Source organism: Tachypleus tridentatus, chromosome 13 (genome assembly GCF_004210375.1).
Source record: "Tachypleus tridentatus isolate NWPU-2018 chromosome 13, ASM421037v1, whole genome shotgun sequence".
Classification (NCBI taxonomy): Eukaryota; Metazoa; Arthropoda; class Merostomata; order Xiphosura; family Limulidae; genus Tachypleus; species Tachypleus tridentatus.
Genome location: NC_134837.1, coordinates 99,371,773 through 99,384,425, shown reverse-complemented (window position 1 = coordinate 99,384,425; position 12,653 = coordinate 99,371,773). Strand labels below are relative to the sequence as shown.

Sequence of the window (12,653 nt, the reverse complement as noted above, 5' to 3'; positions counted from 1 at the left end):
TGAGCCGTCGATAAAAGATTCAGTTCCAGATAGAAAACTCAGAACTGTTTGTAAGTTTTTAAAACTTTTGTATATAAATCATTATTTGTAATAACCGTTATTATAAATTGTATTGTTGTTTGTATATTAAAATATATTTGTGTTAAGAAAGAAAATTGTGTGTATCATTCTTGTTGGCAATTATCATAAATTTGATATATGTTAGCATTCAATTTATTTCTAAATTAAAATTTCCGCTTATTTGAAATAGTTATACGTAACGTACATAAAATAATAAATCGGAGACTCGTTTGAAATAAATTATGAGTAACAAAGTGTCTTAATTCCTTATATTCCATTTTTTACAACGATGTAGCCCTGGAATAGCTTTGCACAAAATTCAACAAACAAAATGAACAACGGTGTTCGTTAAAAAGAAGAAGGGTCGTGTACACGATTTTGTAAGAAATCTGGTAATTATTGAAATTTTTTTCAGTTACATGAAGATATTTGCATACCCTGACTACTAACATCGAACTTCGTGAAATATGGAAGAGGTTATTGATCTTGAGACATTTTGAGCGATGGTCTTCTTTTGAACTTTTGATATTCTTTTGGATACCAAAAGAACTACAGGTGGTTTTATTGTGATAGAAAAACAGTATAAAAATAGACATAGCTGTTCTATTAGTGCACTTCCAAAGTTTGGTTTTTGTGAATTTCGTGCAAAGATACACGAGAGCTATTTGCAGTAGCCGTCCAGTTTTTCTTGAATTTTAAAGGAAAACGCTTCATATGTCTTATTTGTTTACATGATTGCTAAAAATAGCTTTTTTGGCAGAAAAGAGAAAACGCTACACGTGCACATTCCAGACGTCTTGGAAAACAAAATATTCCTGAGTGGCTAAATGTATTTAGAAAACAGATGCATTTGGCAAGGTAGATCTATTTTATAATTGACGTTTATGAAATGCTTTTATTCTCCGACCGATTATGTAGTATCCTTAGTTAAGTTTAATGTTTTTATTTGAATTAAAAATTTTAAATGCCTAAGATAGGGGAAGCTCCTGTCTAAATTTTTAATTCTTCATTGTTTAGTTAGATTAAAATTCTTATGTTTCTTACTGTGTTATTCTAGGTTTGCAACAGAACTTTTACCATTAGTCAAGGTACTAAGAAGCACAGTCACACAACACTGCACATTACCATCCAGAACCCAAAAACAACTACCTCCTCAGTTTCATCATTTTTTGTGAACCAACAACAATAGACAGTGTTTTCAGAGAAGAGGTTCTATTCAGCAAGGCCAGGCATGGTTAGGTGGTTAAGGCACTCGACTCGTAACCTGAGGGTCGCGGGTTCGAATCCCCGTCAACCAAACATACTCGCCCTTTCAGCCGTGGGGGCGTTATAATATGACGGTCAATCCCATTATTCGTTGGTAAAAGAGTAGCCCAAGAATTTACAGTGGGGGGTGATGACTAGCTGCCTTCCCTGTAATTTCAGACTAATGAATTAGGGACGGCTAGTGCAGATAGCCCTCGTGTAGCGTTGCGCGAAATTCAAAACAAACAAATATACAGTCTCTGCCATGTTAAATTAACAATTCCCATACCATAGTTTGCAAGAGTATTGTATAAAGGCAAACCATCAGATTTGTCGCGGGTCATATATTACATCAGATAGGCATTTTCTGACATTATATGAGCCATTATTAATCTAGTGCAAAGGCGATTTAACGAGTATAATATATACCATAAATTACAAATAGATTATGTAATATAAAAGGTAGCGCCACAGTAGTAAAGTGGCTAGACCAAGTGGTAAACCGGTTTTCGAGATTGGTAGGTAAATAAATTCCACTAGAGTAATTTAATATAATGTTATTGTAATAACCTTAAAATTATTTGTAAGCAAGTTACTTTCTCAGTATAGTTTCATTTCATGTAATTAAGATATTTTATATTTATTAGATTATTGATATATTCAAATTCAACCAGTGAAAAGTGTACATTTTTAAAATTATACATCATATTAAGTGTGTTCAAGTTCGACGGATGATTATAAAATTTATAGTTTAGACATCACCCTCACTTGCTTCAAATTTTGTAATTACATCTTTACAGTTTTTCTTTTTTTCGTGAGTGAATAACGAAAGAAAAAGATTGGTATATTGTAAAAAATTAATTATGAATCTCCCAGTTCAGTGGAACTGGAAGTTGCAAAATGTTTTCACTTTCAATGAATGATTCAGTCTATTACAAAGTTTCATTAGTCTGAACTACTGGTTACACATTGAAACAGCAGTAAGTCTTAGGTTTACAATGCTAAAATCAGGAGTTTGATTACCCACAGTGGGCACAGCAGATAACCCAATGTGGCTTTGCTGTAAGAAAACACATACACACCCTGAATCACTGTTCTTTTATATTTTGTTACCAGTTTTCAGTTCCTGTGTGGCTTTTTGTTTAATGAAGTTACTAAGAATTTTTTTTTTTCTGGCTAGGGCACCTATTTTAATAAGACTACAGAGTTTACAATAATGTAGGGTCCTGAGGCTGCAACTGCCACTATTATTAAAACTTAAGTTCAAGAATATAAGCCTCAACCTCACCTTTAATGGCTTTATAAAGTCACTTAAGTGTTGTTCTCAAGCCTACAAAATGTTATAATAATTGTAACTTCAAATTGTTATTCCCCAAATAATCCAGAATCCATAGTTACATGTGTGTACACACATTCTCATATGGTAAAGTAGTGAGGTATTTGCATTAAGGTATCATTTACTTTGGAATAAAATGACCATCACCTTGGGAATATATTAAATCTGTACTTAGCAGGGGCTTAATCTCAGAACCATTTGCTCACTCTGCTTTAGTATTCTGAGATCAGTGCCCTATAAAATGAGTTATGAAAACTCAAGTCCTAAGCAAACATCTTAACCATTATGTCAATTTAATTTTTAGTGGGAATTATGGAGCTGTTAGTTTGGACATTTCTTTGAGGTAATCCTCTCTTTCACAATGAAATTAATTTTTGTATGGTATAATTTTTCATTTATTGATAAATTTCTAATTATATTTTTTATGTGTAAAGCTTAGAAATGTGCAGTTATCAGAATTTGCTAATTGATTAATTGTCAGGTTCATTTATTCTCTATACTCAACTGGTTGATCATTGTTGCATGACATTAGTATTTCTGTTTCCAATTTGTTTTGTGTTTTTGAATACACTTTCAAACCACTTTTCACTTAAAATGGTAGAAATCATCATGTGCAACAATTCATGATTATGTTGACATTTAATTATAAACTGTTTTATATAGAAATATATGTGAAGTCTAACACAAAACTGCAATAAGCTGAAAAAAATATTAATAATTTTCCTTTGGTTTCTACCTGCAAATTTTTGTAAGAGTGTTGTTTTAAAATTGCTGAATACTTATTGATGTAAATAAACATTACTTAGTGACATTGATTATAAATCGGAAAAATACTAAATACAATCAACAGTCACAGGTTTTACTAAATGCAACCTTACATGCAATTCAAAAGGTTTTCACCAAGTCGTTAAAGTTGTTTACTTGTTCAACATCATTGTTCTTAGATTTGAAGTGATAAAAGTTGTGAACATTCTTTTCACAGTGTGTAATAGATCGATATTTCCTTTACACTATTTCAAAAGTTAGCTGGCTGACAGAAATGGAAACTACCTGTTAGTCTAATTGGTTCTAAAGCCTTTGTAAAAGATAGCATGTAGGCATAATAAACCCTACTGCATGGTACATCTGTCTTCAGGTTGTATAGACTGGGTGTTTGTTACAAGTTTATTTTTTTTGCATTAATTTTGATCCACTGAATAGTTGGTTTCAAACTTTTAACTTTTGGGCTGAAGAGCTTTTATTTGAGTATTGAACTAAATTAGTACATCATTGCTCTTAGGTATCACATCTTGGATTATGGATTATACTTTTTGAACTTTAGGATGGTCCTCTATACTATTTTGTGATTCCCTCTTTTTAAAGAGTTTACATTCATCATTAACACATTGTGTTAGTAATACTGTGTGAGCTCTTTAATATTTCTAGCCAGGGTGATGTGTGATGCTAAAGTTGTATTCCTGGAGTTGTCAGAGTCATTTTGCTATTTGGTCTTCTAAATTGCAAATATTTACCAGCTATGTCAATGTTTCATGATGTGTCAGGAATATAAAAGTTTGTTCTTATAGATAATGATATAAATTGACTTAGAGCTCAAACAACACTTAGTATATCTTTCTAAGTGGTATATTAATTCTGCACTATTCATTGCCACACTGTAATAGGCAATTACATGTTATTTTCCATGTTGTGCATTTGGTAACACTGCTCCTAGTGCAAAATTACCAGCATCCGTATCTAATAAATAGATTTTCAAGAGTTGGGTATGGTAATACTAACAGAGGTCAATTCTTCTTTAGCTTATTAAGTGCTTTTTCACAATCAGAAGTTCAACAAAATATCTTTTGTTTATCAAGTAACTTGTGTAGAGGACAAGATATGTCAGGGGATGATTTTACTAAATAATGGTAGTAAAAGCACACACCAAAAATTATCTTACCTTAAGCAGGTTCTTTGGTGTTGGTCAATTCTGGACAGTGGGCTTGTAGACACTCCCTCATTTTTGATTGTGTCCTGTAAAAATCACTTACCGAAGGAATAAGTCACACTTTGTTAGATCTAGAATTTTCGTTAGCCCATAAGTGTTAACACGGATCTTCCCATATACAAATATGTCATCCAACTAGATGTTTATGACATTACAGGGCAGTTCAGAGAGTGAGAGAAGGTGCATTACATAATCAGAATGGAATCTTAACAAATTGCCAAAATCTGTTTCTTGCAGTAAAGGCTGTTTTCTCTCTATTTGTTTCATCAAATTACATTTACCAATATCCATTCTTAATATAAAGTGTTGAAAACAATTTTTATTAGAGAAGGCAATCAAAGTAGAACTAATCCATTGCAGTGTATGTGCATCCTTCTTTGTGACTTCTTTTTTCATCTTGCCCATGCAGAATATTGTGGATTCATCCTTCTTCACAATTACAGTAGGTGATGCCTAAAGACTAGTACTTGGTTCAGTCACTTCTTGTTCCATTGTGGCTTCAATTTTATTTACAGCCTAAGTCTGTTTTGTATGTAGGAGTGATTTGGCTAATTGATGTATTAAAGTTGCATTTCCAGTTGCAACTTTATGAGATGATTTATTTGTTTGACCTAAGGGATAAGGTCAACTGAAGACTGTGTCTTGATATTTTTTTTCATCTTTGGCATTGATCACCTGTAAGACCTCCACCACTCTGATCATACATCTCTTGTAAATGATGTGGTGAACTATCCATTAAACTTCCTTCATCGTTCTTCTAAGGTGAGTTCTACTTACATTTTTGGACATGGAAGTATTACTTGCACAGCTACATACTTTACATTGTTCTATCCAAATTTGATTTAAATTATATGTTTTTTGTGTGTGTGTATGTATGTATGTATGTGTTTTCCTGACACTGATAATTACATCTTTATTCTGCACAAGAGTTCTTCTAGCCATCATCAGAATATGCCAAGTGTTTTACCTTTAACAGTCCATTCACTAGATGTAAACTTATTTCTAGTAAATGTTGTTATGAGTGTTTCACTCTTAGTGATACAGTAACTACATTTTTTATCACTAAAAGTTCAACCTCTTGTGTAGTAATTGTTATATAGTGCACAGGGATTTCATGATCATTAACTGTGAAACTATATGAAATTAGCCTAACTTGTATCCATGTTTCCATATGAAATCAGTTTTAAATATACACTCTTCCTTAATGTCAACCATACACAAATCAAAACTGTGTATAATCAGTCCATAATAGTGCAGCTTTTAGTGGCTAGGATTGTTAAAGAAGATCCTGCAGTAATTGTAAATGGTGTAAACCAAACAAGTTCTGCTGTTCCATATTTTGTATGAGATGGTGTTTTATGTTGGATTTCTTGGACAAATGCAGCAAGAGATGTGGCTGGTTTAATCTTTGCACTAATCAATTCAAAAATGTTTTGTTCTGTCACTGATGTCCTTTTCTACATCAGATTTCTTTTTTTGTACTTCAAGTTTGTCATTACAACCTTTCCATACTAATTTAAACTTGTTGTAATACATGTATACTTCTCCAATAGTTTTACTGATCTTGTCTTCAGTCAGTTTTTCCTAAATAATTTTATCTTTATTTTAGTTCTCCATTAGGTTTCTGTCTCTCTGTATTTTGATTTTCTGTATCTTTTCTGTTGCTGTTCTCTTAATTTGCTGTTTCTTTTTGTCTTGGTCTTCTAAGTTTTTCATCATTTCTGACAATGCTTGAATTTTACATTCTGATTGGGTTGTCAAGTTCTGTTTGAATTTATAGAAGTAATCCCACTTCTTACATACTTGTAACCATGTTCTGTCATTGGGCAGGTTCTTTTATTTGGTGAAAATAAAAATGAAATTCAGTTCATATGACAATAATTAATTTATTTTCTCCTGTAGCATTCTTAGAGTTTACATTCATATATGCAAGTTCAAATACAACATTTCAGTACAAACTGAGATATGTGCCTAACTTAGATGCTTCACTTACTCTTGCATTTACATCTAATATACTAATTTAGGTATTCATCAAAGTTACTAGATCTTAACCTTGCACATCCTCTAACAAATATTTGCGTTTAATAAATTATTTCAAGATACACGTGATGCATGAATTTTGTTTTTTAAATAACATATGAAGCAATACAGGACCATTTCATCATACAAGATTGTCATTGAATACCTTTATTTTGAAATAAGATTTAAACCTGGGTTACCCAACTTTTACCTTTTGGAACATTATTGATCACTTAGTGATGAGAAACCCACTTGAAATAAAAGTGTTAACCTGAAGATGACTTAGGAAGGTCAAAAATGTTCTCTGTTAATATCAATAAAAGTGTTAATACCTATACCAGCTGCTCTGAGGTACATTATTAATCCCTTTTCCAAGCTCCTGCAAATAACTGTCTTCTATAAGCAACCCATCCAGAAGTTAGTTATCTTACTATAAAATTAAAACTGGACCAATCAGAATCCAGCCTATTTTTTGAAAAATCTAAAACGTGGATTAAAAGATGGCTGATTGAGAGAAAAAAGTTATTGAGTTCAGTCAAACTGTACTTTGTTTTCTGGTCTGACTCAGGAACCAATGTGTTAGATAGTTTAAAGTTGCATACTTAATACCTTACACGAGTCAAGGTTTTATTTTTAACTTACTTATTATAAAGTACATTATTTCATCAGTGTATTAATCAGGAGTAGAAAATTGCCTGTCTAGACATTTTAAAGAATTGAATTACTAAAGGAGTAAGATATGTGAAACAAACCATTTAGGAAAACCTTCAAAATTTTGAAATTTGAAATCCTCCAAGATGTGTATTGGTACTTTTTTGATAAGGATGTAACAAACCTTTAATGGCTTTTAAATCCACTGTATTGCACCTTTATCCATGTGTTTAGCAAATGAGATAACAATATCAAGAATTGTATATTTGTAGACTTTTATTTCAGTTGCATATCATTATATCCTTCTGTTTGGTTCAAGTAAAGGTAAAGTGCTCCATTAAAAAGTAAAAAATGTTAATGTTAATATTCTGTAACTGTGATCAGCTCTATGGTAAGCAAAAACAAAATATTCAAATGACTCAAATCCTTATTTATTGAATGTCATTTTTAAGTTTATTACATTCAATCTACATAGATTAATTTATCTATGTAGATTGAATATAATAAATTTTAATTCATTGAAAAGAATATATGTTTGTTAGATGTAAATACTCTCAATCAAGAGTTTTGTCAGCAAAAATGTTATTTACTCTGACAAATGTTAGGTCTGTGGTTACCAATAACTGTTAGTTTTACAATGTATGGCTGGTGATTACTGTAACTGGCAAAATAAAGTTATAAAAATGTTAATAAATATCAAACCACTTGAAATTGACTAGATATATAAAATATAACTATAATTAACAATAAAAAACATCATTGAAATTCTAAGATGAAAAGAAGCATTTTGATGTTTTTTCACAATGTCTCACCAAAAAATTTGATAACAGAAAACAAATTTTAGAAATACTGAATTAAATTATATACATTTTTAAAGTTCAAATTAGATGTTTAATAAAGTTGGTCAAAGTTTCAAACAACTTAAGTATCACTGCTGTAAGAAGAAATGAGCGAATCCTCAATATCTGTAGCACTCGAAATTGTTTTAGGCAGGAGCAGAGTAAATTAGTCTACAATACATTTTCTTTTATTTGCTATATTTTTGTACACTAGTAATACCAAGCTTGTGATGCACTCATTCCAAATTTGATTTTATTGCTCATCAGGATCTCTACCAGCCTACCCTCAAACTGAAATTATTTTAAGCAAGATTTGGAGTGAATTAATCTATGAGACCTTGAGCATGATCAAATGCATCAGTCAAAAGGTTTTGACTTTCTGAGTCCAAAACTCTAGATCTTAAATTGTTAGAGATGGTGGAGCAATGAGCTGAAAGTTTATCTCTTGCTGCTATGTCTTATGACCTGCATTCTACCATGGCTAGTTACCATTCCCAAATGTAACCTCTCTTTGAGTCATCTGAAAAAGGCAAATATTCCCAATTGGAAGTATCACCTTCTATTTACTGAACATCTTTTAAACCATTCTTCAATTTCCATTTATAGGGGTGGTTCGAAATTAGGTGATTCTGTGGGCTCTTCCATGGTTTGTTATGATTAGGTTGTTGCACACAGAATTCCCTCTCCATATTCTGTGTTCGCTATCAAATTGTACATCATTTATTTTGCCCTGGATCACATAGAAGCTTTACAGTACACAAACTATACTATTTATACTGACTCACTTAGCTCTATATTGGCCCTGGAATTGCTTCACATTAGTTCTCACCTTGTTCTTGTCAATATTCAGAACCATCTGGCCAATTTCTCTCTATCATCTACTTCTCACCAGTTTTACTGAATACCAGGTCATTTCACTATTCACAGGAATGAGCTTGCTGACATCACAGCTAAGTCTGTCTTTTGTGGTACTATCACCACTGTGCTTGTCCCTGAAGGAGGAAGTTGTTCTGACTAGGTTATGCATTGGCTACAGTTTTTTAACTCATTGCTTTCTTTTATCTGGTACTCCTGCACCACATTTTACTGTCATACTGTTGTTACGATTGAGAGTGACGGCACCATGTTAAACATATTTTTATGATGGGATCACCTATGACATTGGACAATGTCATTGGCAATGGTGACACTGTCCACCTCAGTTGTTTTTTACATTTTTAAGAGCCATTGGTCTTTTTAACTTTTAAGATTTTAATATGAAAATTGGAGTATGTTTTGTTTTAGCAAGATTCCTTTTTACGTATTTTAATGATTTTACATTTTTATCTTTCACCTTCTCAACCCTTACCTTTTCTTTCTTATAGCAGCACTATGGTTCATCAATGGTGCTTTTTCACCAACACTGTTTGGGATCTTTCTGTTTTATCACAGGGATTCGAATTCCATCTCTTGCCCCCACTTCTCTTATCCCAGGTATCTGTTTCTTTCCATTCAGCTCAGGATCCCATAACTTGCCAATGTGTATCACAGATGATACTGAACCTCCTCACATAACAGGCTATCAAACCTGTTTTACATCATTCACTATGGTTTTACACTAATCTATTTGTTGTTAAAAAAAAAAAACTGGAGATTGGAGGCCTTTCATCATAGAGTCCTACCACACTTTTTGATGGGCATTTTTTTTTGGGTCAGTGGATGTCTCCAATGCTAATATACTTTTTTTCATCTTGATATGATTTTGTCTTTATCTTCTGTTCATCCATTGAAAGGTGGTGCACCAGTTTCATATCTTGTCCTTAGGTCTGGCTTCAGCTCCTTATATTTCTTTGTTGTGTGATGAGGACTTTAGCTCTTCATCTTCTCATCCTGGGGCTGCATTTCATTATCATGTGGATGACTGGCTACTTCTGGACTTTCTGAACAGGAATCAGCCAGTTACACTGCTCAGGTAGGTTGGTTGAACAAATTGTTGAAGTCTTTTCTACATCTTATTCAATACCCTGTACATCTGGATGTCTTTTTCAACACTCAGCTCAGTCTGGCCTAACCTTTTCCTCTCTGACATCATTCTATGGAATTGTTGGTTTGTCATGTCCTATCTGCTCCCTCACCTTCTGCACATGAGGCTCTGTCATTTTAGGAGGCATGGTCTTCTATAACACTGATAATCCCCTTTGACCATGTATACATGCTTCCTTCAGTGCACTCTGTATGATTAAAGTATCTTTGCTCAGATCCCTTGGTTGCCCCCATTACAGTTCCTCCTTCCCTTGTAGATGATCTATTTTGGTAGTTGGACAAGATTTACACATCATTGGGTATACCTCTTCCTCCTTATCCAGATTTACATCTCTTTAAAGATGCATCCTTTCAGGTTGTTGGTCTGTTGTAGAGCCACTGGTCACACTTTGGATCACTTTCTTCCCATTGTCAGTCAGTTTGACAGTGGTAGTTTATATCAATCACCAAGGAGTGTTTCCTGTTCTGTAGAAACTAAATGTAAATCTAGTGTTAATCCAGAATAATAAGTCTTTGAAATGGCTTAATTTAATAAACTTGAACAGATTTTTAAGTACAGGATGCATTAAAATAAATTATATTAAAAACAACACATAATACTTGGCTTTCAGGAGTTTAGACATCTTATTCTACTTAATTAGAGGGTAACACTCCATCCTGCATAATTGTTGTCAGTGGACACAGCAGGTCGCCCAATTAGGCTTTGCTACAAGAAAAACACATTTTAAAAGATAATTGTTTGTGAAGTTGTGCACATTATTTGTAGTCTAATAAAACCAATAAGCTTCTCATTTGCTACTATAGTAGAACATTTAAATAAAACTTTAAAAGATATATTCTCTTTGCCTTATTTTCATACACTAAGTGTAAAAAAGGTTCTGAACAGTTCTGAAACACTTAACATTTTGTTTTATTCATTATTCTAGCATTATTTGTAAAATTACTTAATTTGTTTGCATTTTTTTTCCAGCATTGAAACCTATTATTTATAGTACTTCTGTCCATAATGCTATAATTGTTTTCATATACTGTAGGAAATTAAAGTATTTTGTGATTGGTGCTTTCGTTGGACACCTGAGGAGTCAATGTCATGTTTGGTAAGATTTTATAGTTTTGAGTTCATTATTATTTCTGTTGCTATTTATGGGTATGTGTAATGAAAAACTAGTAATATAAATTAGTTTTTAAGAACATGCTTTTGTACATTTACATATTTAGTGAACACAGTGCAATATGTTGAGCTGGGCAATTAACTTAATATAATAATTTGCCTTTAAGCATCAGTTATATTTATTAATGTCACATAAGATAGTAGATTAATTGAAATTACAGTTAAACCAATCAATATTACAAAAATATTTATCTGTTAGAAATTTGTTTTTCTTATTATTACATTTGTCTATTATTCTAACTATCCAAGTAATTGAAAAACTGCCATAATGACTTAATCAGTTCTTGTCATAGCTCGTTAGAATAATCAAAATTAGTGTTTATGATTGCTCAGGTTATCCAAATCTCATGAGAATAATCAGTATTTTCATTAATGAGTCTAATGATTAACTGATTATCATATATTCCATTCCACTAACCACTTAGTTGTAGCAGTAAGTTTGTGCATTAGGTTATAATGCTAGTACACAACTGAAGGGGCTTACAGTTTAATGTTGTTCTGCCCTTTTAGGCTGTGTTGAAGAAAAGTAGAAGAAATGGTTCTTTTCTTTCTAGATCCTCTTTCTTGGCTGAAATATATTTTTTTCATAAACAAGGGTTTCTGTTTACTGATAAATGCTTGAAGCAAGTTTGTATATATAGTTATTTTGATTCTTGGACATGCAGGTTTGTGCTATCCCTAGATTTTGTTTTATGACAGTTGTATAGTATTTACTTATGATACTGTACTTCAGAAATATTTTGTTGAATAAGAAATTAAGTCAGTTGATAAACCTTTTGCTTTTGTACTTAATAATTTTTCATTTTTCTTTATTTTTCAATTTATTTTGAAAACCAAGTGCAATATGTTAAATTTTTACTTACTGAATAAGTGTTTTGAACTATTTTTAAATGAAATATGGTATTATAATCTTTGAAAGTCATCTTTCAAATGAGTACATAAATACAGATAGGATATTATAAAATAGGTTTTATGATCGAATATTTAGATTATCCAATTTTTTATTATTATTTTGTTTTTAGCCTGACTGCAGTTTCTCAAAAAGCACCATAGACACAGATTCCTCAGTTTGTCAGCCTACTCATGACGAGTCTTCTTATCAGCCATTGGTTAGCATTTTGATTTTTTTTTAGATTTAAATTAATAAATATTTTGTGCTTTTCACATGAATTGTTGATGACTTGGAACTAAAATTAATATTTAAAATTAATAATCAGTTACAAAATTAATATTTCATATATGGTTTGGTGATAGTGCATAATACAAACTACTAGTTTTTGTGACTTTAAGTAAATTTTATATTGTTTTTTAACATTAGTTTCCTTT

The 12,653-nt window shown here is 31.9% G+C and overlaps 1 protein-coding gene across 6 annotated transcripts in view; it reads left to right on the top strand.

Moving 5' to 3' along the window:
• Nucleotides 1–1,260: 1,260 nt before the first annotated feature.
• Stlk (Ste20-like kinase) overlaps nt 1,261–12,653 on the top strand; it is a 30,595-nt gene continuing 19,202 nt past the window's right edge. For 2 of the 6 annotated variants that reach the window (XM_076481762.1, XM_076481764.1), the window contains exons 1-3: nt 1,776–1,823; nt 11,191–11,253; nt 12,350–12,436. Coding sequence is in view for 3 of the 6 variants with exons in the window: in XM_076481760.1 (XP_076337875.1) it covers nt 11,242–11,253; nt 12,350–12,436 (99 nt within the window). In the remaining 3 variants the exon portion in view is untranslated. Of the gene's footprint in view, nt 1,828–1,858; nt 1,926–11,190; nt 11,254–12,349; nt 12,437–12,653 lie in introns of those variants that run through there. The other 4 variants (XM_076481760.1, XM_076481759.1, XM_076481763.1 and 1 more) reach the window with 4 other exon arrangements.